The 22,365-nt window shown below is 47.4% G+C and overlaps 9 protein-coding genes across 9 annotated transcripts; 3 read left to right on the plus strand and 6 right to left on the minus strand.

The window, feature by feature from the left end:
• Positions 1-320: 320 nt before the first annotated feature.
• Positions 321-1,815, minus strand: POJ06DRAFT_247162 (uncharacterized protein). The gene is made up of 6 exons (XM_056186878.1): positions 1,531-1,815; positions 1,361-1,472; positions 1,157-1,314; positions 989-1,100; positions 877-937; positions 321-827 (listed from the first exon to the last, which is right to left on the minus strand). The coding sequence occupies exons 1-6, from the start codon at positions 1,748-1,750 to the stop codon at positions 672-674; spliced, it is 819 nt and encodes a 272-aa protein (XP_056046750.1). The 5' UTR covers positions 1,751-1,815; the 3' UTR covers positions 321-671.
• Positions 1,816-1,905: 90 nt separating this feature from the next.
• Positions 1,906-4,292, plus strand: POJ06DRAFT_247163 (uncharacterized protein). Its single transcript, XM_056186879.1, has 4 exons — positions 1,906-2,305; positions 2,370-2,755; positions 2,807-3,939; positions 3,990-4,292. Exons 1-4 carry the CDS (start codon positions 2,125-2,127, stop codon positions 4,066-4,068), a joined length of 1,779 nt encoding a protein of 592 aa, XP_056046751.1. The 5' UTR covers positions 1,906-2,124; the 3' UTR covers positions 4,069-4,292.
• On the minus strand, positions 4,277-5,420 carry POJ06DRAFT_247165 (ribosomal RNA-processing protein 7-domain-containing protein). The gene has a single exon (XM_056186880.1). It carries the CDS (start codon positions 5,399-5,401, stop codon positions 4,385-4,387), a length of 1,017 nt encoding a protein of 338 aa, XP_056046752.1. The 5' UTR covers positions 5,402-5,420; the 3' UTR covers positions 4,277-4,384.
• Positions 5,421-5,586: 166 nt separating this feature from the next.
• POJ06DRAFT_288344 (uncharacterized protein) lies at positions 5,587-6,921 on the plus strand (the record flags this gene model as incomplete). Its single annotated transcript, XM_056190292.1, has 5 exons — positions 5,587-5,706; positions 5,767-5,986; positions 6,071-6,225; positions 6,276-6,435; positions 6,486-6,921. 5 exons carry the CDS (start codon positions 5,587-5,589, stop codon positions 6,860-6,862), a joined length of 1,032 nt encoding a protein of 343 aa, XP_056046753.1. The 3' UTR covers positions 6,863-6,921.
• On the minus strand, positions 6,922-9,061 carry POJ06DRAFT_66962 (uncharacterized protein). The gene is made up of 5 exons (XM_056191372.1): positions 8,739-9,061; positions 8,650-8,683; positions 8,314-8,598; positions 7,805-8,264; positions 6,922-7,754 (listed from the first exon to the last, which is right to left on the minus strand). Exons 1-5 carry the CDS (start codon positions 8,818-8,820, stop codon positions 6,981-6,983), a joined length of 1,635 nt encoding a protein of 544 aa, XP_056046754.1. The 5' UTR covers positions 8,821-9,061; the 3' UTR covers positions 6,922-6,980.
• A 499-nt stretch (positions 9,062-9,560) lies between these two features.
• POJ06DRAFT_66985 (P-loop containing nucleoside triphosphate hydrolase protein) lies at positions 9,561-11,834 on the minus strand. The gene is made up of 3 exons (XM_056191373.1): positions 11,637-11,834; positions 11,412-11,568; positions 9,561-11,355 (listed from the first exon to the last, which is right to left on the minus strand). The coding sequence occupies exons 1-3, from the start codon at positions 11,751-11,753 to the stop codon at positions 9,656-9,658; spliced, it is 1,974 nt and encodes a 657-aa protein (XP_056046755.1). The 5' UTR covers positions 11,754-11,834; the 3' UTR covers positions 9,561-9,655.
• A 2,283-nt stretch (positions 11,835-14,117) lies between these two features.
• Positions 14,118-15,321, minus strand: POJ06DRAFT_192894 (uncharacterized protein; the record flags this gene model as incomplete). The annotated part of the gene is made up of 3 exons (XM_056184891.1): positions 14,118-14,414; positions 14,474-15,068; positions 15,131-15,321. 3 exons carry the CDS (start codon positions 15,319-15,321, stop codon positions 14,118-14,120), a joined length of 1,083 nt encoding a protein of 360 aa, XP_056046756.1.
• A 1,503-nt stretch (positions 15,322-16,824) lies between these two features.
• On the minus strand, positions 16,825-20,689 carry POJ06DRAFT_67000 (P-loop containing nucleoside triphosphate hydrolase protein). The gene is made up of 3 exons (XM_056191374.1): positions 20,272-20,689; positions 20,080-20,206; positions 16,825-20,016 (listed from the first exon to the last, which is right to left on the minus strand). Exons 1-3 carry the CDS (start codon positions 20,574-20,576, stop codon positions 17,245-17,247), a joined length of 3,204 nt encoding a protein of 1,067 aa, XP_056046757.1. The 5' UTR covers positions 20,577-20,689; the 3' UTR covers positions 16,825-17,244.
• A 361-nt stretch (positions 20,690-21,050) lies between these two features.
• Positions 21,051-22,131, plus strand: POJ06DRAFT_67053 (anticodon-binding protein). Its single transcript, XM_056191375.1, has 3 exons — positions 21,051-21,116; positions 21,173-21,463; positions 21,516-22,131. The coding sequence occupies exons 1-3, from the start codon at positions 21,114-21,116 to the stop codon at positions 22,071-22,073; spliced, it is 852 nt and encodes a 283-aa protein (XP_056046758.1). The 5' UTR covers positions 21,051-21,113; the 3' UTR covers positions 22,074-22,131.
• Positions 22,132-22,365: the final 234 nt, after the last annotated feature.

Consider the following 22,365-nt stretch of genomic DNA (forward strand, 5'->3'; position numbering starts at 1 on the left):
ATTTAGGATCCAGGCCAATTCCACCCGTCTCTTCGCGCGACCGGACTACTATACGACGGCACGGAGCCGCAATTGCTGGCGGAGAATCGCGCGCACTGGCGCCGGTTATGGCGACTACCACTGGCGATCACTCGACTGGGACGATGCAGAAAAACGCGCGGTGCGTCACGAGGGACAGGACTGGCAACGCGCTTTGCCGGCGAACGTATATACGAGTGTCGAAGAGGGAGCAGGCGAAGGAGGTGGGAAACTATCAAGATAGAAAGAAAGATTTATGCTGTTGCTGGTGGGCAGAGCTGCACCAGATGCAACAAGAACGCCCGTGATGATGCAGTCTTGTAGGGGGGAAGGCGCCAACCGAAGTACGACACTGTCTCTCGAGAAAGCTCGTACCACATGCGTAACACACATCCCCTAACCCTCTGATAATGCGGCCGAAGCCTTGTGCGCTAAGACATTTCAGGCTAGTCGGTTTATCCAATGCCGCTATTACAAGGTCTATGATTGGCTCACTTTAGCCGCGCACGTGAAATTAGACGTGATCGCTGCTGGACTCACAGCCACTCTGTCACTCTCATCTGCCCGTGACCTGGTTCCTGATTATTAGATCACTATTCGTGACCGTTTCATGGCGAGTATTCTGGTCATCAGTAAATTACATTCTTTGCCAATCACCCGTCAAGATCGTCAGGGTCGTCTTCGCGACCATTGAAATCAAACTCATAGTCTGAGCTCCCGTCATCCGAATCATTGTTGCTACATTCCAGCACAATGTCGCGAAGTTCGTCATGTGTCGCCCAATCTAGTCCACTTCCAAGTATGATTCCCTATTGTGTATCAGTAACGAGTTGCCAAATATGAATACGATGCACACACCAAAATAACCGGCTTTAGTGTCTCGATCTTTTCTTCTGTGTTCGCGATTGATTCCTTGAATCTAGAACAGTTAGTACCTTATCGGTCTGATCAACAATCGTCACACACTTACGCTGATATTCTCTTCTTATCGGCATTGGTCAGGACACTTTTCTGTAGGGTGCGCCGTTCTTTCGTAATGCCGATAATCTGCACAGTGGTTGCCCTATTCATTTCATGCCGTTCTAACATCGATTAGCTAATGCCGGCCAGTATAATATATGCATCAGAGTAGACCGACCCTTGTTCTCCTTTTGTAGTTGGAGCAGTTGCGTCTTTAACCTTGACAGTTCATCACTGAGCCGCAGTATTATCTGCACCGACTGGTCGCGATTGACAACAGTATTATGGTCGCCATTTTGCAATTGCGATCTGATCAGTGAAATAGGTGCCACCGAACTAAACGCCGTCAGCAACCTTCAATTCCAGTATGAATCCAACGCACCCATATATAATTGTAGAATGTATATCTGCAATCTGCTTTGCCGTCTCTGATCTATGTTTGAGTTCGGCCACTGGTAGCCCCGAATATTCTCGTCTTTCGTTGCCCTCAACCTCTGTTGAACAGTTAACAAACACGTCCTCAATAATTTGTCTACCGCATGTAACACTCACTGAGGTCAATCTCAAATATCCGTCTATTCAGTTCATTTAGTTCCTTGTATCGCTCAATGATCCGCGCTTCCTTTGGAGTCAGTTCTCGAACCGAAGCTTCTCCAATCGTGACGGACTTGGACGATGATACGTCACTAAGACGTGGAATCCCCCATTTTCTACCCACACACAAATTAAGGATATCTGTTGCAATTGACTCTAATCTTTCGTTCTCCTCCATCGTAGTTGATTACCTATGACATTCTTTATGACCGGCCGCATGATCAGACGCGTCCACTGGCTGTGGCTGAATAACCCTTAGCCTATGCTTTGAGCCACTTGTCGTGGTGTTGCGTTCTCTAATTTGCTCACAGAGCTCATTCTGGTCAACTGCCAATCCACAGCAACACTATGCCATAAACGGTATCATTCAAAAGTAACCAAGGTGGCTATATAACGTTGCCTCATCTCCACGCGACGCGCGCGAGACGTGGAGTCAAGAAGACAAACAGAACTCGCTGTGGTTAACTTACGCGAAAACCTTCGCAGCCTTGACTTAGTCTGTATTTTATCGTTATCCTGATATAAACACAGTTTTGATTGTATGGAGAAATTATGACAGAAATTGGGAATCAACTGGCTCGAGATATAAGCATGCTAGACGGGGATTTTAATGTCGACGACCACTGGGATGACGGTCAAGCGAGCCAGCAGAACCAAGGATATTATCCAGATGCAGATTCGATGAAGGTTGCTCGTGGAGATAATACCAAGTCAGAAACAAACAACGACCAGGGTAAGTTTTTATCGCTTTTCTGTCACCTCTGGTAGTGGGATGGCAGGTGCTGACATTGTGCAAGGTCCAATATTCAGCTCTATATCTTCCTTACCTTCATTCGGCTCACCATTGTCAACAGTAATTGCGGGTCTACCTATTGCATCGTCAACACCTAAGAAACTGTTCACTGCTCGATTCAATACGAGCCCTCGGTTTGGTCTCGGAATTAATTCGTTTAAGCCGCCTGGCGATGGTTTTCATTTCTCTAGCAGCGATTTCTTTGGATCTCTTAATTTATCTCCGGCTACTTCACCGAGTCACTCACCTGAGCTCAATGCAGTTCCAGGGAAAGAGAATGGTGTAGAGGAGAAGAGCTTTAGTCTAGTTCTGGAGAAGGAGATCGACGAGGTGTATAGTGATGAAGGGCGTGCATCTTCTAATTTCGAAGAGGCACGACGCGATGCTGAGGTTAGTCTGCTGTATGCTATAGACTCTATGGAAGATACTAATACGACGCAGAGGATTGCACGTTTGACGTCAGATCCAGCGCCTGCTCTAAGCTCGCCAAAATCGGCTGAGCCCTCACTTCCGTCGTATTTGCAACCACGAACGCAGCCGAATAAGTCCAGGAGCGAATCGTTAACTTCTCCTTCACAGTCTCCGACTCCTGGTAATGCGCCTGCCGGTGGATCGTCTTCTTTTCCGAATTTGAGTGCGATTTCGCCGGAGGGCCGGTTTCTGAAACGTTCTAGTCTGGATGCTCCATTCTCTCCGATACATCGTCACTTTACGCGCCCTGGTGATAGCGATGATGAGATTTCTAAGAACACTACAGATTCAGCAGATGACAAAGTACCGGCAGGTTCTGTTGAAGACACCAATAGACAAGAAAATCTGCACCGTGATGATTTGACCTCATGTGAGCAAAATTATTCCGGTCTAGAAATGTCGCCTACGAAGCCCTTGAATCAGCGCTCTATCACGCCAGAACTGCCTGCTCCAATACCTCAGTCGATAGCTTCTACGATGCTGTTCAGTGACAAACTGCGGCCGCAGTCAGTCTCACCAGGTGTCCGCTTCAACGGGTCGTCTATCCGTAGACGAGCACAACGCCACAATGAGCAGAACAAACCGCCATCTCCACGAAAGTTGTTGCGAGAACTATCACGATGCATGAGTTCACCACCAAATGTATCGTCTGCGGATGACGAGTCGCAACAAACCATGCTCCGAGGTAGTTCACCTAGAAGGAGACATATGGAGGACGGTAATTCACTCAACTCAACAGAGTCGAATCGGCGGCAAAGCAGACCAGTCATGGGAACAGCTCCGCACTTAAAGGCGGATGGAAGAAAGCAAAGTACGGCTAGCGATGTTCTCAAGTCACTTGAAAACTTGAACGCGAGCATGCGAATGACTCGACAGGAAGTTGATTACCTGTTATATAGAGTACGCAGTGAATTTCCTGAGAGTGCCGAAGCTGAAGGTTTGAGCAGTTTCGAAAGCGAATCCGCTGGAAGGTTCAGACAAGATATGGAACAGTTGGATAGAATGTGGACGGTGGATTGGCGGTTGCATTCATACGTGCAAATTACTCTGGGGGTAATCATTCTTGTCGTGCTCGCTGTGCTACTTTTCTTCGGAGCCGTATTGTAAGTACCTTTGTTACGACGGTATGGAACCGTGTCCTGACCATACTTAGTGCGCATTATATATTCAAGCGAGCTCTGGCTCCACGTCCATACGTTGGCCCAGAGATCGCTTTGGGACGCAGATGCTAGTTCGTTTGGAATTTGTACGATACCTAGACAGTTCGGTTATGGTAGTTTGGAGCATTCACGTTCTTAATATATCTGTATTGTTAGTTTATCGTTGTACGATGTGGTAAAAAGACTTGTATATTTTGGGAGCAATGGGAACGGTAAGGGTCATCATGCGGTTTAAGGCGTTAATGCATAATGCTATATAGTACGGGAATTACTAATATTACTTGTATTGTATCATCTTGGTCAACACTTTTTCTTTATCCGTAAAACGCCATAATACATGCAACCTCACCCAGAGAGCAAACTTTTAAATCGTTTCCAATGCAAATTCCTATGCAAGTTTACTACTAAACGGCTTAAACTTCCGCTTGGCTTTCAACTCTCGAATCTTCTCTTGGTCCATCTTGAAATTTTTGAGCAGCTCATTCATGCGCGTCTTCTTCTCTTCACGAATCTGGAAGCGATAAAAGTCTTTTAACTCGCCCTTCTTCTGTCGCTTCTTCGCCTCAGCCTTCAACGCATCAGACGAGGTTCCCACGGCTGTCCGTCCGACACCTCGCGATACAGTGACAAAACCGTCGTCGTCAGGCATTGACCTCGCTCGTTTAGCATCGCGCTCGCGCTGAGTTTCAGCTTTATTGTAGGCGCTCATAAAGCTGTCGACCGTGACCTGTAATGCGGCGGAGGAAATGCGCCTTCGCTTGTGAATCGCCATATACCGCGCAGAACCGGTCATGGCGTTCGCATCCTCAGTCTCTTGCTCGACGGAGTCTGAAAGGCGCCATACAGGTGGCGTGACCTGCTGGAACTTCAGCGAGCCAAGGGCCTTGTTCATGGCCTTGATGTCCGTGAAGACGACGTGGGCGGCACTGCAAGTTGGTAGGATTCTGCGGATTTGCGATATTTCACTCTCTTGCAGCCCTTTAAGTGACGAGAGCGATGGAATCAGCTGGAATGAGGTACCAGTTGGCGAAGGTAAAAACGTGACTGTCTCAATACTTGATGGAGCGATATCGGCGATCGTCGAGAAGAGCTTGTGCATGTGGAGGGTTGTCGCATCAATCGGCAAATTTGCTACGAATAGCGTTCGTGACGATGAATTATCTCCTGGAGTTTCATGCTTTCGAATATAAAGATAATGAACCACTGGAGTTTGCTTGAGACCGCCTTCGTCTTCAGAGTCGCTGGAAGTGCCCGTAGTAGATACCGGCGCTGGAAGATAAATCGGGAGAACGCAATAGCCGCTTATTATTTGTGTCGGAGTACCAGATGCAGATACTGGCTTATTCTTCTTTGCCGTCCCTAACTTGGCCTTTACCCGCATTTTTGCGTCATCAAATGTCGGCATGTGTGCAAAGTGCCGTAGGTAAATCTTTAACTTGGGAGTTGTGCTGGAAAGTGAAAAAATTCCAAGGCGCGGAGATTTTTCGACGATGCGGCTCGCTCGCGGTGAACTGAATCCTGTTCACCGTCTAACGTTCGTTTTGGGGCCACAGACGACACTGAACATTTTGGTTTGGTCGTTGAGTCGCAATGGAAGGCGGAGACGACAATTCAATATCTACCGGGGTACTAGAATCCGCATTTTTTATTTACCAGAACGCCAATGACGTAACAATTTCGGAAGCAGCGTGCAAAAGTGCAGCTGAGAATGTATGCGCTAATATTCTTACAAGCCGCCTGTTCTATTCAGTGAAGGCTGATACTAATAAGGTGTATCGTGCTATGCAAGAAAAGTCGTACTCGACGGAAACTTGGTCCAGTAATCTTTTGAACCCGCAGACCAAGCACGCGAGTACAGTTGATTGGATTTTCCTTGTCGACCTTCTCAATTTCAGTTTTTGGTCTGAGGTTGATACCGCGGACACCGGAAAGACAGAGTCGAACAGATTTACGGTCAGTTGGGAAGGAAAGAGCTGGACAGGATATTGGAGTTTGTGCGCTCTTGTCAATCGCGCACTAGCTGAAGTTAAGTATTGATTTGCAAGTAGGAAACAACGAATCTAACTGGTAGCAGGGATACCAATTACTACGGCGACATTCTGGAATAATACCGAAAATTGTTCGGATGAGCTCTTAGAATATGTATTCCGCAGTGAAACGTCAGAGCAAGTGCCATTGTTGAGTGAACGGATCGCATGCCTACGAGAAGCGGGAAGAGTTTTGACCGAGGTCAGCATGACATATCTGACAGTAATTACGTCAATGCTGATCTTTTGTAGAAATTTGATGGAAGCTTTATAAATTGCATAGAGCGGGCGGACGGCTCAGCTGTGGCACTCGTTACAGTAATTGTCGAGAATTTTCCATGCTTCAGGGACGAAGCTAGATACAAGGGACGCACTGTCAAGATATACAAGCGTGCTCAAATACTCGTTGCTGGTGCGTAATCTGGATTTCACCTAGACTGTGAACTAAAAGTACGGTCGCAGATATCTGGGCATGTTTCAACCAACAATCCTACGGTTATTTTCGAGACATTGATCAGATTAGCATGTTCGCCGACTACAGAGTCCCTCAAATCCTCCATAATCTGGGATGCTTACAATACTCTGACGCATTGACCTCTCATATCCGGAACTTGCATATTATACCGAACGGCGATCCTCGGGAGGTTGAACTCCGCGGATGCAGCATATGGAGTGTCGAAATGATTAAATCTGAAATTCTGAAGGCTCATCCAGACGCCAAAATTAACTCGATATTATTAGACTTTTACCTATGGGACACTGCTAAAGAGATACAACAACGTGGCGCTGCAGCAATGGATTCTATTCCTTGCCATAGGACTAGAAGCATTTTTTACTAAACATATATTTAACTCATGGCAATAATTTCATATTTATTATAGAATTTCACGGAATCATACACCGATCTCTCACGATATATTCAGAAGCCATATATGCCTGAGAATCTTTCACGCCGACTTAAAACTCAGATCGCAATTTCTTGAGACTGTCACTGACCTGCTGCTGAACTTTCTCTGATAATTTCTTTGTCCCACTAGCTGCGGACCAGAAGCCGTGCTTCAAGTATTCATTAGCTTTCCCGAATGTTTCATACCACCCCTCAGGATTGGCACCGTGACGGAACAATTTAGTATGCCGACGTGCGGCAGCAATCAATTCGTTTCGGGTAGTTCCCTGGTACACTGGAACGCCATACGTGTCAAGATACGCCTTCAAGTCGCTGTCGCTCCACGTGTCGAAAGCCAAATCCTTACCAGAGTTATACCACTCCTGCAACGTCGAAAGCGCAAGATTGTATCTTTCACCACCTTCCTGTTTCATAGAATTGAAATATTCACCAGCCTTAACAGCCAACTGGTCACGAGTTCCAGCAGCAGCGTTGCCTTGTTCCTTAAGCCAATTCTGCAAATCCTCCAGAGGCCATGAGTAAAACGCCCAGCTGTCGTACGTCGCGATAGGAGCCTTTCGGTTGCGCCAGACGAGATCCTGAAGCTCCTGGGTGGACGTTTTCTCGGGGACGATAAAGCCTCGGGACCGGAGGAACTCCTCAAGACGGAAATCGGGCCAGGTACTGGTAAGCTGTTTAAAGGCTTCGTTCGAGAACTGATCAACGGATTCCTTCATCTCTCCAGCCTTATCCTTGGCTGCGTTATAACTGTCTTCGGCCCTCTGGGTGAGCGCTTCCCAATCTTTCTTGAGCAAATACTTATTTCTTCGAGCAATCGCAAGGAGCTGTAAGCTGTCAGCAAATTGACCCATCATGAGTAGCTTACTAGACCTACCTCGTCTTTCTTGGTTGGCTGAGGAACAGGAATGCCATGCTCATCGAGCCATAATTTAAGGTCGGACTCGGACCAAGTATCGAAGGCAGAGTCCTTGACTTGTCCGGACGCGTCCAGGATATTCTCATTGAGGTTGTTGAATACAGTCTGAGCATGCTGCTTTGCATATGTGGCTCGTTGGGCGGCCTCATACGAGTATTTCTTGATCAAGCGGATAAGATCCTTCCGAGTGTGCTTCTTTGGCACGTTGTAGCCGTGGTTGACTAGCCAGTCTGCAAGATCAGAATCGGACCAGGCATCGAAGAGCCAGTCACTGGTCTCGTCCGTCTTCGACTTTGCCGATCTGGCGATATAATCATAGTTGTCCTTGACCTTCTTAAGCAACGCATCCTTAGTCGCAGCTGCCGAGGAACCAAAGTGATGGGCATCCAAGAACTTCTTCAATGCGGATTCGGTCCAGCTAGGAAGAGTGAGTTACATTCTCTTAACTAAATAGTTCGGCGCCTTACGAATCAAAGATCCAATCCTTCGCGTTAGTGTAAGTCTCTTCCGTATCGTATCCTGCTTCTTCCCACGTCTTGTACGCTTTCGCGATGAGCCAGTCGCGGTTACCCTTCGCGGATTCGGAGACTTCAATGCCCTTCTTGTTGAGGTAATTAGCAAGTCTGTCGTCGCTCCACTTGCCGAACGGTCCGGGTGGTGCGGTGATTGAATCCCAATTATCCTTCACAACGCCGATCAGATCATCCCGCGACAGTGAGGACGAGTATTTGATTTTGTTATCATGCAACCACCTAATACAACTAGTCAATTGCTGAAGAAGCAATTAGATGGAGGTGGCTTACTTTGTGATCTGTTTAGTGTCCCAAGTGTTGTATTCTATTTTGTGCAAATCAGCGATGCCGATCACTTATACAACAATATAATAACTAACCAGGCGTGGTCTGATGGAATGGATTCCAGGCTGTAACTCCGAGCACAGCATAGAAGAGTGCGAAAAGGTATACCAGTTTCATGGTTGAATTACTGTAGATAGACGGTCGGATCAAGAAAGAGGATATTTTTACTTTACGATGTCTAGCGCACCTGGTCTACTCTTATAAGCTAGGCTAGTTTGCATTGGATTCCTACGAAACCATGACGACGTTGACCGCCAGGATTTCCACAAGATCTGACGTATTGGGACCGACCGGTGGGCGATCTGGGAAGCCGGCCGGTCAGGAAATAAGGTTGTGTGATTGATGTCGCTGGAGATGGGCGTCGGAGTCCAAAAAAATCCACGACCAGCAAGCCGTGCGATCACGTCAGCGGCAGGACTCTCCGACCTTACGGCGAACTCACGTGTAGAATGCATTCCCGGTCAGTCGAATGTCGATCATCCGTCGCATAGAGCAATCGTTATATGAATCCCCGGCGCGGCTCCATGTAATATGCTCTGCTCTGCTGATTCCTACTCCAATCCCACTGTCGCCATTAGATGACGTCATCGTCAGTTTCCACCCTGACAAGACGTTAAATCACTCGGACGGATATGCAGGGGCAATAGTAATCACGTGGACAGATATGCATGCATGGGCCATAGCTAAGTTTGACTGGCCACCTCTAGATCTGCCACAAAGAATCAGTGCCAGAATACCCAGTGTAATCATAACGCGGGGATAAAGCTGAAGCGCTATAATTCAATCGTATTTTATGGTCTTGACAACCCCAATAAATAGCAGAATTTCCATTCTAACCAATAAACGTCGCTCTAATAATACAAGCTGAACCAATTGATGATTAAACCCACTAACACCTAGTACCCATGTGCCCATGATGCATACTCAAAAACTACAAGCCAGAAATTGCGCTTTACATTTTTTGCAGATCAAGATCATTAATGAATACCGCCTGCTTCAAGTCCTTATTCTTCGGCTTGACGGGCTTACGGTTCTTCTCTTGGACCTCTTCATCGCTGGTTTCCTCTGCAAACGTTGGAGAGACTTGCTTTTCCCACATACCGTAGTACCGTCCCTTTAACGTCAACAGCTCGGCGTGGGATCCCTGTTCGACAACAAGGCCCTCGTGAACGACAACGATTTTATCTGCCGAAATGATGGTAGATAGGCGATGAGCAATGACCAGAGTTGTGCGATTCCTACTTAGTTCATGCAGGGCCGTCTGAATATGCCGCTCGGAGTCGACATCCAACATGGCTGTGGCCTCGTCCAGGAGCAAAATGGCGGGATTCTTGAGTATCGCTCGTGCAATAGCGAGACGCTGCTTCTCACCGCCTGAGAGTCGGAGACCACGCTCACCAACGAGCGTCTTGTATCCATCCGGGAACTTCAAAATCTTGTCATGGATCGACGCTGCTCGAGTCGCGGCGTAGACTTCCTCGTCAGTGGCGTCGCGCTTCGCATACTTCAAATTGAACATGACTGTATCGTTAAATAAGGCGCATTCCTGAGGGACGACTCCAACATTTTTACCAAGACTCTTGAGAGTAATATCTCGAATGTCTTGTCCATCGATAGCGATAGATCCACTACTGACATCGTAAAATCTGAACAACAATCTGAAGATGGTTGATTTTCCGCCGCCGCTCTCGCCGACGAAAGCTACGGTCGAGCCAGCTGGACATTTGAGAGTCAAGTTATGAATTGCTGGTTTGTGCTGCTCATCGTACCTGAAGCTCACGTTATTAAAACTGATCACACCACGCGGCACTTTGAGTTCGTTGGCGCCAGGTTTGTCAGCCACCGTCGGCTTCTGTTCAAGAAGACTGATCATCCGTTCAGCACTGATAAGATTATCTTGTGTAGATCTAAGGAAGTTGGTGAACTGGTCAAGGGGATGCTGCAGTTGGGCCATGTACGTCAATAGCGATACAAAAGTTCCCACCATTTGGATTCCTTTCGACACCTGATATGCTGAAAACACGCACGAAAATAGCAACCCGACAGTAAAGATTGAATTTTGCACGAGGTTCACGAGGTGATGACTCAGTTGGTACTTCAACTCAGCGGCCTGAGTAGCCTCGATAGCGTTAATGTATCTCTCCATCTCGTAATCTTTCGCGCTGAAATACTTCACTGTTTCGTAGGCCGTTATCGAGTCAACTTTGATACCATACTCTGCAATACTGTTGCGGACGAGATTTCGCTTATTCTCCACACGCTTCCGAGACAGCTGGGTGCTAGCCCAGACATAAGTCGTGGCGACGCAGATCACAAACGTCGCGTAAAATCTATCCATTGTGACCACAAAGAATCCAATAGCGAGCGTCATGTCGATGAACATGGGAATCAACTGGAAGGTGATTTTCTCGACAAAAGAAGTTATTGCGTGGCCTTTGTCTAACGTCGAGATGATCTCGCTCGATCGCTGACTCAGGTGGAAATCGAGGCCCAATCCCAGCACATGCTCGAAACCAAGAACCGAAAGTGAACGGTACGAATACTGTGAAACAGCCATCCATAGACGACCTTGAACGAATCCGAGTATCGAGCCGCTACCCTGCATATATCGAAGACATAAATACAGTGCGATCCTTCCCCAGGGGATGGCCACTGTCAAATCGCGTTAGCACAAGATTCTGTGAGCAGCATTCAGATCAATCGCTTACATTTTCCGCTCTCTGTCGATAGTTGGTCTGTGACCTTACCAAGTTGATACGGCACCAATATGTTCACGACTCGTTGCAGGACGATGATAAGCATGCATAGTACAATGTTCAACTGAAGTTTCCGGTCGTCATATGGCCAGACGTACGGGAAGAATCGCTTTATCACAGCCCGGGTTAGCTTTCTTTCATTGCAAGTAGTACAATGACACCAGTAGAATTGCTTACCACAAAGTACTTCACATAATCCGTCCATGTAGTGAGGCCCTTTTTGGCACCGGGCCCGGTCTTTAATTTATCAGCTTCATCAAAGTACTTTGATCCAACGAAGCCCTTGCGTCCCATAAATGACTATGAATGAGATAGATGAAGTCTAATGCGTGATGAATATTAAAGTATGCGAAAAATTATCTTTCAGAATAGCATGAAGAAGAAAAGGAGAAATCACAAGACCACCAGACTGACTTAATCCAAGAAAGTCAACCGTTGGATGGCAAAGACACGGACACTACCATAATCGTCGTAAATCCGACACGTTCTTCTCCGAAACTCCGGTGCACAGCCACCGCCACACAAGAGGCGCCGAGTTCAGGACCGTTTTGGGACAATAATATGTGGGTGTTAAACTAGGGAGTTTCTGGACGGAACACCCGCTAAGCCTGTTTTGTCGATGGCGTTTTTTACACAACAAAACATGGAATGCGCTTCTAAAGAACGTAGACTTTTATTAGCCCTCGAAGCTACCCAAAAACGCGCTCAGCTAAGCATTCGACAAGCTGCAACGATCTACAATGTACCCGAATCCACCTTACGCGATCGAATGAACGGGCGACCGTCGCGACGCGACCTTATTCCCAATTCTCGAAAATTTACGGACCTGGAAGAAAATGCTATTCTGGAGCATGTCTTGGACTTAGATTCGCGCGGGTTTCCGCCCAGGCTCGCTGATGTGGAAAATATGGCTAATCTTCTGCTCGCAGAGCGCGACGCGGGATCCGTGGGCAAGCGTTGGGCAATGAACTTCGTCAAACGGCAACCGATGCTTAAAACACACTTTAATCGCGGATACGATTACCAGAGAGCGCTCTGCGAAGATCCTAAGAAGATCGAGGAGTGGTTTGATCTTGTTAGGAATACGAGGGCCAAATACGGGATCGTTGACGCAGATGTTTATAACTTCGACGAGACCGGGTTTATGATTGGCATTATCTCGTCATCACATGATAGTTACACGCGCGGAACTAGTTGGGCGAGCGAAGACAGTCCAACCAGGTAATCGTGAATAGGCCACAGTGATCCAGGGGGTTAATGCAGAAGGGTGGTCTATCCCGCCGTTCATCGTGGTTCAAGGGGCCTACCACCTCGCAAACTGGTACTCGGAGAGCAACCTTCCGCCATATTGGGTCATCAAACCTACAGATAATGGCTGGACGAACAACGAGACTGGCCTTGAATGGATTCGACATTTTGATAGACATACCAACCATCGCAGAAAGGCGGATATCGATTGTTAGTGATTGACGGCCATACGAGTCACCGTTCGGCGACCAATTTTGCAAGGAAAGGGATATTATCACAATCTGCATGCCTCCTCACTCATCCCATCTTCTTCAACTGCTAGACGTTGGATGCTTCAGTCCACTGAAACGGGCGTACGGTCGCCAAATCGAGGAGCTCATCAAGTGTCATATTAACCACGCGACAAAGGTCGAATTTCTCGTCGCATTTTGAGCCGCATTTTTCGAGTGTATGAACGAAAAGAATATCGAGGCGGGATTCAGAGGGTCAGGTTTAGTACCTATGGACCCTGAAGTTGTCCTATCCAAATTGGATGTCAAAGTACGGACTCCATCACCTCCGCGTCTTCCTTCCCCCACCGGCAACCCTTGGATCCCTCAGACGCCACACAACCCTATAGAGGCTATGTCACAATCTGAATTCATCAAAAGTCGCATTGCCAGTCATCAAAATAGCTCACCGACACCAATTTATGATGCTGTCGAACGGCTTGCAAAAGGGACGCAAGCATTAGCTCACACGGTCACGCTCCTCAGCCAACAAGTCCGTACACTTCAAAAGGCAAATGAAACATTAAGCAAGCGCCGGCGGGCAAAAAGGACCCGCATCAGACTTGGAGGGTCCATTACAGTACAAGACGGGCAAGACCTGATCGCACAAAAAGACGTTGTTGAGCAGCTGGGGCGCGAAACGTGTGAGAGTGGTGGTCGGAAGAAGAGGATAGAGCCAGCTCAACGGCGCTGTGGTAAGTGCGGTATGCCCGCATATAACGCCAAGACTTGCGATGGAGATAAAGAAACGTCTATTATACATAGTTCCGATTAGTTTTAATTGATTGACTTTGTTATTGTGTCATAATTGGGCTTAAACATTGGAAGGGCCGTAGATGTGCGGCTCGCTCACCCACTTTAGGCAAGGTATTACTTGGGGACATGTCGCACTCGACCATCCTGGATGGGCTAGGGTAGAGCTAGCAAGGGTTTGGGCTTGAACGTTAGTGTGAAGGTAATTTTCTCTGCGGCGAATGGGGCCGATCAGAAAAAAACCGCAGAACACAAGTTTGGGATTCAGGATCCGGCCTTGTGTAATTCAGAGACTGCACGGTATGTCTGAGCACTAACAACTTTTGGCCCTGAAATCCAGGATGGTCGAGTGCGACATGTCCGCAAGCTCACCCCGGCGGGAAAATCCTCACTCGTGTCCAGCCCTACTTCCACTTCCACTTCCACTTCCGCTTGCCCTTCCTTCTCTACCACCACCTTCTCCTCCTCTTCTTCCTCCTCCTTCTTTGACGAACGTCTCAAAGCGATCTTCTGCAGTTGCGCACATGGCCCCCATAAGTGTTTGGACATAATCAGTCGCATTAAATGGAATAACTTTGTCTGGAATGTGCGCAGCTCGCCATGCATTATCCGGAAACAAATCACTTATCTTAATTCCAAGCGTGGTAGGGAGATCATCACAGGTGCGCCCATCTTGAACCAGGTACTGCAGAGTTATGCACGTCAGAATTAGCCTCACAAAGTTACCCTGATGATTCGACTCACGTATCTAGAAGCAATACTGGTACCAGCTCGCCAGATTTCAATGAAAACGTCCTTCAGCTCCCCAGCCCACTTGTGGCCTCGGTACAAAAATAGAGTATGGCGGTTGTTCGAGAGGTTCAAACCCAACGTCTCATTCATACTGCTCTCCATCAGATCAGTCGCAGCTTTCACATCTCCGATATCGCCGTACTCAGTAGTAGGATTCTTGAACCGCGGTTTCTCAGTAAGACAGAGCAATATATAGACATTAACACCGTGACCATCGATCCACAAGTTCTTGCTTCTACAGAGGCTGTTATAGTCCTCGCTGAACCCGGCCTCGAGAACGACTGTTACCTTGTTACCATCCAGATCCTTATACCTCACTCCTCCATCTGGCTGCTTCGTGCTCCCCTCAAACTCGCCTTCAAAGTCATCAGTGGTGGTGGATCCATAATATGAAATAGCAGATTCCCGACCATATGTGGAGAGATAGTCAGAAGCATATTCAACGATCTTAGGACAGATACTCAATGCCGCAGATTCATGGATATAACCAGGACACGTCACCACAGTCACCGTCTCGGTGAAACTGTCATATGACAATGACGGGTACCTATAACAGCGAAAACCGTTAGCTATTTCTGAACAAGGAAATATGCAACTAGTATAGTATACCGCAGTTCCAGGGACTCCGGATACAATTTGAAAAATGCTTTTTCTAGTTGCAAATACTTTGCATGAGGCAGCTGAATATCTAGTCTCCCCTCCGGAGGGTTACTCTTCAGGAGGTTAAGTGCCCTGTTATAGTTCGCATCCATGCCCTTGTCCGGCTCAGAAGAAGCATCCTTGGATTCCATAACTGGCATCTGCGCTGCCCCCCAAGTGAAACCAACGCTTTTGGCAACAGACTGTGGGTTGGTAGGACTACTGTTGCGCGTGAGACCACCAATCTCGAGAGATTTTACCGAACTGTGGCCAACCGCTGTTCTGGTGGCTCTTTTATCTGCATTTCCTGTCGGCTGCTGTTCATTGCGAATGACCGCTGAGATCATGATCGGCGCCACGCTGCGTGAGGCTGAGTCTGTTAGTGGATCGCATCCTCCGCAAAACCGCATCCATGACGTAATGGATGAATTCTGATAATGTGTGGTGATTGAGATAACGAAGGGAACGCGACACAGGAAGCGAAGATCACGAGAACTGTTCGAAAGCAGACAGCTTGTTTGTTTATCTGCCGCACATTGCAATTTGGACCGGCCGCAGCGCCAGCGTCATTCGTGCGATGTTTCTATTATTCTCTACCGAAGGCAAGGGTTTCTGTCTCAAGCCGAAGTGATTGTTTATTGTCCGATATATTAGTCTTGTATACGAGTATTCCAAGTCAATTTCGTAGTTTGTAGACCTATTCATAGCGTGTCCTGCGGGCTTTTTGTTACTCGGCTGACTGATTTCGAAATGTTTCGAGCAGACGCTTGATCGACGTCTTTCTCCGCGAGTCGCCGCTGCGAATTGTGGGTCAACGTAATGTTAATGCGTATTTCGGTACATCGTCATTGAATTCATGAAAGAACAAGCACTCATCAAGGAGCCAAACCTGGAGATCGTACTGAAACCGAATACAGCCCCGAACCTTATCTGGTCTGATCGACCTTCGGACCAGCAGAGTCTGTTTCGTTTGAATCGGATAAGATACGAAGTAAGTACTCTATTCGCCCATATCTGACGTATTGGATTTGTTAAATAGGTCATGTCAAGCCGGCCGCCGACGAGATCGCTACCCGACCGAGAAAGCCAGCTGCCGGTGTCATACGGCTGCCTTGGAAGGCGATTGCGGTTACAACATGGTCGACGACGACGAGAGCATCGTGTTGGACTGTCGGGTAAACATGTTTGGCGCCCGAACTTGGAGACGGGCAGGTTCTGTTTTGCCCCGGTTTGTGAAACGACCATTAACAAGAGTGCTGGCTGCGATGGGAAGTGGGTCGTTGCGGATGACGTGGTGGTTAGTACATCAAGCTGTTCCAAACGTTTAACTTCATCCCATACTCCGCCAGAGTGCAAGTCCTGGACCCCTTTGCCGTGGGTAATTAAGACGCTATTGTTGCCTCTGGTTGCGTGGGATATTGCAAAAATGCGCCGTACTCGGCGACTTAAGCATTGATCATATTCGGATCATTTGTTGCGCATAAAATAGTCTGCGATATATTTATTCTCGCAGTAATAGACGCGACTAGCCTCATTTGTTTAATTATGTTTGGTAATATATTTGCCCGATTATCATTCGCAAGCAAGTTACGCGACTGTACAATCACTGCTATTTCGGAAGATTCGCTGCGACTACTTGAGTAACCTTTGCTCTCGCTGTGAATTAAGATTGCCGGAAATCGGAAATACGCTCTACATTTAGTCAGTTAGTGGTAGTTATATATTGCAAACTAGCAGTAACTGTCAAATTGTATAATTGAGCATGGTGGTGACAATAATGATAATAATACGGCTTTGAGACAGTACATGATCATACGCAGATATCTGATTGCAAATAATACATAACCCCGACGAATCCGGCTTCGCTATCGCTCTGTGACACTCTAATACAGCTAGCATCGATCACCTCCTTCACAAAATCTTCTTTAACTCATGGAGTATGTGGTCCAGAACGACGGGATTGACCGATCGCGACTTCGGGGTACTCTCATTCGCAGTTTGGAGACGCGAAAATAAATATAAAACTGGCACTGCCAATTGTTTAATCCGCAGCAATACAATTGCTACCACAGTGCGGAAGCAGTTTAGTCGTATGGACCGATACCGATTTGACTGGCGAACGCAGTGCTAACACTTCGAGCATCGTCGTCAATACCAGAGTAGACAGATCCCAAACCCCCGTATACCGACGCACTATCATCTTCGACGTATTGCTTCAATCTGTCACTCTGGCTCAATCCAATAGACTTACCACCAGACGGACCTGCACCAATTGCTCCGAATTTGCCGTTAGTGGCACTCCCATTAGTAATATCTCCTGGCGTGACAGTGCCATGAGGACCAGGAACAGACGACGATCCCGGTAGCGACGGCCAATGATTCATCGCATTAAATCCATTCGCAAAGATTGCCTGGTAATTCGATCTAGGCATGCCACTCAGCGATGCTACATCGTCAGGGATGTATCCAAGCACACTACCCGTGTCGAAGTCAGGCTGCTGTTGTCTCGACAGGCCTCCATATCTCACCGACATTGGTGGCTGACGCTGCTGCTGATAGTAAGATCCACCCGGCGCCGGCGAACCTCGGTAAGGCATGCGTGGCTTAGCAAACTGAATCATGCTCACTTGGAGATTGTTCAACGGCCCCTCTACAAGACATCCCTTCTCCTTGTAGTGCGTAAGTAAATGATGCCACATTGGCTGCTTCGAGAGGACCTTTGGATTGCCAATCACCACTAAACCGAACTTGGCACGTGTAAGCGCTACGTTCAAACGGCGTGGATCGCTCAAGAAACCGATGCCCTGATGCTCATTGGAGCGGACACAAGACAGGATGATATAGTCTTTCTCACGACCTTGGAACGCATCTACGGATGCAACTTCGACCTCCTTGTACAGTTCCTTGCGTAGAGACCCGTTCGTTTGCATAGACGAGACAATGTAGGAGCGCTGTCCTTCGTATGGCGTAATGATACCAATCTGACTAGGCTGAATTCCCGCCTTGAAGAACCTCGTCACAAGTTTTTCGACATTCGACGCTTCTGTACGGTTCAAATAACTGGTACCGGAGGCAGAAATCTCTTCCTGTCCGAGATTCGACCAGAACATCATCGGCGTATCTGCAATAGGCCATGGGAAATCCACATTCTTCCGGAGTCGTTCGTGAGTTGTCACGCCGTTTTGCAAGCTGCCTTCGTAGAACATATTACTGGGAAATTCACTCAAGCACGGATGCATACGATACTGCACGTTCAGTCTGATAGGCGCCAAGCCTAGCAAGACGAGGCGCTCAAACAGCGACTGATGGAGACCAGCTCTGGCAGCCTTCTTATTCATGATAACTGGACCTAATTGCTTGTGATCCCCAACGAGAACCGCCTGCTTACATCCCATGACAAGTGGGATCATGCACTCTGGCTCGGCGGCTTGTGTACTTTCATCAATCAACACTGTTCGGAACTTGAGTTTCGACAAGCGTGGATCACCAGACCCAACGCAAGTGCAGCATATGACGTCCGCATTGGTCAAAATTTCACGTTCAGCCTGGCGCGTCAACTTCTTGTACTTCTTTTCATCCTGGCTACTCAATTCGCCTAGTTCTTGTTTAAGCTGCGTGAGCTTCTGAAGCTCAATGTTTGTATCGTTCAAGCGAACTTGCTCGTGTAACGCAAGGAATGAGACTGAACTCTCAATATCTTCGCGGCTTTTCGCCGTCAGTCGCACGGTTTTAAGACCAGTGCGGTGTATCTTTTCCGTAAGCTGGTCGACAGCGACGTTAGACGGTGCAGTGACAAGAACTTGACCAGGATTCATCTTCGCCAGGTGATACACAATAGTTGCCGAAGTGACTGTTTTGCCAGTACCGGGTGGTCCTTGGATGAGCGAGATGTGCTTCTGCAACACTGACTTGACGGCGTGAACTTGCGAAACATTCAAGTCCGGAAGGTTGGGTGCCCCAAACTGCTTTGGCATGGCAGTCTTCAAAACAACCGGAGCAACCTCGTGTCCAAGGAGTTTGTGGTATATGTACCCAGATACAGACATTTCATTGATCGCAAACGTCTTCAAAGCTAGCTGCATACGATCAAACGACGTCGCTTTCCAGACATAATCGACAGAGAATCCCGTGGTACAATCTGATGGAACGGATTTGTCGTTTCTTCGAAGTTCCAAGGTTATCTCGTCAGAAATATTGTTCGCGATCTTAACAACATATCCGACACCCTCCCACTTCGATCTTATATCACCATTGTATCTGAGTCGCATTTCATCACCAACTGCGAGCTTGACATCTCCCATATCCATTTTTGGCAATACGAACGAGGCGAGGTGCTTATTGTTCAAACCAATATCCCATCTAACCACCAGTTGATCCTGGCTCTGTGACTCCTTTAACTTCTTGTCATAATCGGCCTCGATTTTCACAAGAGGACCGAAGCATCGCTGATATTGATACGCATCTTCATATCGAAGGAGAACTGGAACGGGTTCGTCATCTGGCGCAGAATTTTCCAGATCGTTAATGGTTGCACTTAAATTGTTCTTCCAAATTTCTTCCAGCTTGGCAATCTGCGCAGCCGTCGGGTTGCGTGCTTTGACCTCCTCCGCGTCTGTAGGAACAGAAATTAACCACGATAGGAAAGATCGATCCTCGATTAAAGGCTGCCATTGGCTAGTATCCCATGTCATATCTTTGCTGGATGTAGCAGACGCGCATGGCTGGCGACATAAAATAACGACAATGGTATCAGATTTGGCGGGAATAAATCCGAGAAGAAAGACATTCTTGCAGCCGCAATTATAACATTCCAGTGTAGTGGCTCCCAGGTCAGACTCAGCATGTAAACAAACTTCCTAAAAACCAATATATTAATCAACCAATCCTCGTTATAGTCTCATTGACACAACAGAGCGCACCTTATGTCGTGCTCGCACTAAGTGATTGACAATATGTGAACTGGAGGTATTGCCACGCGAGTTACAAAACCATTTGTCGCACTGAGCGCACTTTACGACACTGGATGGCGAATGAATTCCGCAATATCTATCCGGCATTAGCAACAACTAGGCTCATTATAACCAAATCCGCCTAGAACAATGTTCGCATACGCGCATGCATAATCCGGCAATTCTCTCTCTTCATCGTCCTCGCCTTCGTCCTCTTCATCAGTAGCCCGCCTCAAGTGACCATTATCGATCGGCACACTAGCAAGACTGAGCGTCCCATCAATCGTGGATTCAATATCGTCATCCTCACCAGAGTCAGACGTATTGGCACCGGAATCGTCGTCTGCAGTTCGTAGCTTGTTACGTTGACGACGGCGGCGATAAGGTGCCATGTCCGAGATCACGGACGCAGTATCGACATTGGACGCCACGTCAAATTGCTGACCGAGATGAGTGAAGGCGTCCATTTTGTCTCTTTGAAGATAAAAGTTGCAGTTTCTAATAATGAAATCCAATAAACGAGCTTAAAAATAAGGTCTGGGCCCGTTGTGGACGCTTTACAGAACCAACTTATGGTCACGACCTCGAGGACTGGGATTTTTTATTACTGACAAACTTTACAGCCAGCCTGGAAGCAATAACCCTAACCCCTAGAAAATCCGGCGTTTTGACATAGAACCATCTGGTCCCGACTTGGAAACAACCGAATATACTCCACAGAAACTACGTCTTGTCTGTAATTACATAGTTTGTTTAGTACGGAGTAACGTGTCGTGTGCCGCTGACATCTGCAATCTGACGCGCACTAAGTATTGCGGGTTAAGTATTATTAAACGGCTGCGAAACGGCGGTTTTAAAAAGCTATTTTCACTCAGGGGGCAAGAAATAGGCATTATAAAAAACCTTGTTTTGCCAAAATTTTCGTCGAACTTCACCACTCCCGAGAAAATCTCAAATCTCGTCCGGGGTAATATTGACTTTTACTTGCTGTAATCACAGAAAAAATGGTACACTCCCCTATTCGATTAGTCGTCATGAGGCCAGGCATACTAACGAGACATAGTTACGACGGCAAGCTCGCGAACGGAGAGAATACCTCTACAAGAAGTCCTTGGCCCAGAAAGAGGCTAACCTGGTAGTCAAGCGGCAGCAGTTACGAGCAGCGCTCGCGTCTGGAAAGCCATTACCGAAAGCCATCGCCGAAGACGAGGAATTGCGGAAAGAATTTAAATATGATGAAAGTATGCGTGAGGAGATCGACGACGAATACAGTGCGTTGAGTGGAATTCAAGATCCAAGGGTGGTCGTTACCACCAGTCGAGATCCAAGTACCAGGCTGGGACAGTTTGCTAAGGTAGACTGACTGTCGATTAATTCCTGTGGCATGGAATGTTAATTTATTTCAGGAAATTCGTCTTATGTTGCCCACTGCAGTCCGTCTAAATCGCGGTAATGCAGTTTTGCCGTCACTTGTCAAAGCATGCCGGGCGTCGTCAACTACCGACTTAGTTATACTTCATGAGCACCGAGGTGTACCTACTGCTCTCACTATTTCGCACTTTCCGCATGGTCCAACAGCGTCATTTTCTCTTCACAACGTTGTCCTAAGACATGACATTCAAAACGCCGGTACTGTCTCAGAGTCATACCCACATCTGATTTTCGACAATTTCACGTCGCCACTTGGAAGCAGAGTCGTGCAGGTCTTGAAGCACGCGTTTCCACCGGGAGTTAAGAAAGATAGCGCCCGGGTTATCACATTTGCCAATAAAGGGGATTTCATTAGCGTTCGGCACCATGTTTATGTCAGAACCAAGGATGGCGTCGAGCTTGCTGAAGTCGGGCCCAGGTTTGAGATGCGACTTTATGAGTTGAGATTAGGTACTGTGGATAATAAGGACGCGGACGTCGAGTGGAGATATAGGGGATTTGTAAGAACGGCGAACAAGAAGGATTATTTGTAATGTTAGAACTTTAGTAGGATCTCAGGTTAGTTAAATGGTCTCATAATTAAATGACAGAAGCAGCATATCATTATGGCGCATCACCATATATATAATTATTGAATAAAATTAGTGAGCTAGCGGATGTACCGCTCAAGACAACGACGATCCGGTCTTTCAGGAGCAAAACTGTTTGGCCAGATATATGTGCCCCAAGTCTCAAAGACGCAACACCTCATTCTGGATCCCAAACTTGTCGACCTCAGCTTGTCATAACTACAGGCTCTGTGGTAATTATTGTTATGAAAAGCAG

This window comes from Lipomyces tetrasporus, assembly GCF_029532465.1.
Source record: "Lipomyces tetrasporus strain NRRL Y-64009 chromosome Unknown POJ06scaffold_2, whole genome shotgun sequence".
Classification (NCBI taxonomy): Eukaryota; Fungi; Ascomycota; class Lipomycetes; order Lipomycetales; family Lipomycetaceae; genus Lipomyces; species Lipomyces tetrasporus.

Excerpts from the sequence above, each read along its gene's own strand:
- POJ06DRAFT_247162 (XM_056186878.1), bottom strand. The coding sequence starts at position 1,750 with ATGGAGGAGAACGAAAGATTAGAGTCAATTGCAACAGATATCCTTAAT. Across the intron at positions 1,101-1,156 it reads ACTACAAAAGGAGAACAAGG|AACGGCATGAAATGAATAGG; the intron begins GTCGGTCTACTC and ends AATCGATGTTAG. Across the intron at positions 828-876 it reads CACTAAAGCCGGTTATTTTG|GGAATCATACTTGGAAGTGG; the intron begins GTGTGTGCATCG and ends GATACACAATAG.
- POJ06DRAFT_247163 (XM_056186879.1), top strand. The coding sequence starts at position 2,125 with ATGACAGAAATTGGGAATCAACTGGCTCGAGATATAAGCATGCTAGAC. Across the intron at positions 2,306-2,369 it reads AGAAACAAACAACGACCAGG|GTCCAATATTCAGCTCTATA; the intron begins GTAAGTTTTTAT and ends ACATTGTGCAAG. Across the intron at positions 2,756-2,806 it reads AGGCACGACGCGATGCTGAG|AGGATTGCACGTTTGACGTC; the intron begins GTTAGTCTGCTG and ends AATACGACGCAG.
- POJ06DRAFT_247165 (XM_056186880.1), bottom strand. The coding sequence starts at position 5,401 with ATGCCGACATTTGATGACGCAAAAATGCGGGTAAAGGCCAAGTTAGGG.
- POJ06DRAFT_66962 (XM_056191372.1), bottom strand. The coding sequence starts at position 8,820 with ATGAAACTGGTATACCTTTTCGCACTCTTCTATGCTGTGCTCGGAGTT. Across the intron at positions 8,684-8,738 it reads ATTCCATCAGACCACGCCTG|AATACAACACTTGGGACACT; the intron begins GTTAGTTATTAT and ends TGCACAAAATAG. Across the intron at positions 8,265-8,313 it reads AAGGATTGGATCTTTGATTC|CTGGACCGAATCCGCATTGA; the intron begins GTAAGGCGCCGA and ends CACTCTTCCTAG.
- POJ06DRAFT_66985 (XM_056191373.1), bottom strand. The coding sequence starts at position 11,753 with ATGGGACGCAAGGGCTTCGTTGGATCAAAGTACTTTGATGAAGCTGAT. Across the intron at positions 11,569-11,636 it reads ATTATGTGAAGTACTTTGTG|CGATTCTTCCCGTACGTCTG; the intron begins GTAAGCAATTCT and ends GCTGTGATAAAG. Across the intron at positions 11,356-11,411 it reads ATCGACAGAGAGCGGAAAAT|TGGCCATCCCCTGGGGAAGG; the intron begins GTAAGCGATTGA and ends GCGATTTGACAG.
- POJ06DRAFT_67000 (XM_056191374.1), bottom strand. The coding sequence starts at position 20,576 with ATGGACGCCTTCACTCATCTCGGTCAGCAATTTGACGTGGCGTCCAAT. Across the intron at positions 20,207-20,271 it reads TTGCCGGATTATGCATGCGC|ATATTGCGGAATTCATTCGC; the intron begins GTATGCGAACAT and ends AATGCCGGATAG. Across the intron at positions 20,017-20,079 it reads TAGTGCGAGCACGACATAAG|GAAGTTTGTTTACATGCTGA; the intron begins GTGCGCTCTGTT and ends ATTGGTTTTTAG.
- POJ06DRAFT_67053 (XM_056191375.1), top strand. Across the intron at positions 21,464-21,515 it reads GGCTGGGACAGTTTGCTAAG|GAAATTCGTCTTATGTTGCC; the intron begins GTAGACTGACTG and ends AATTTATTTCAG.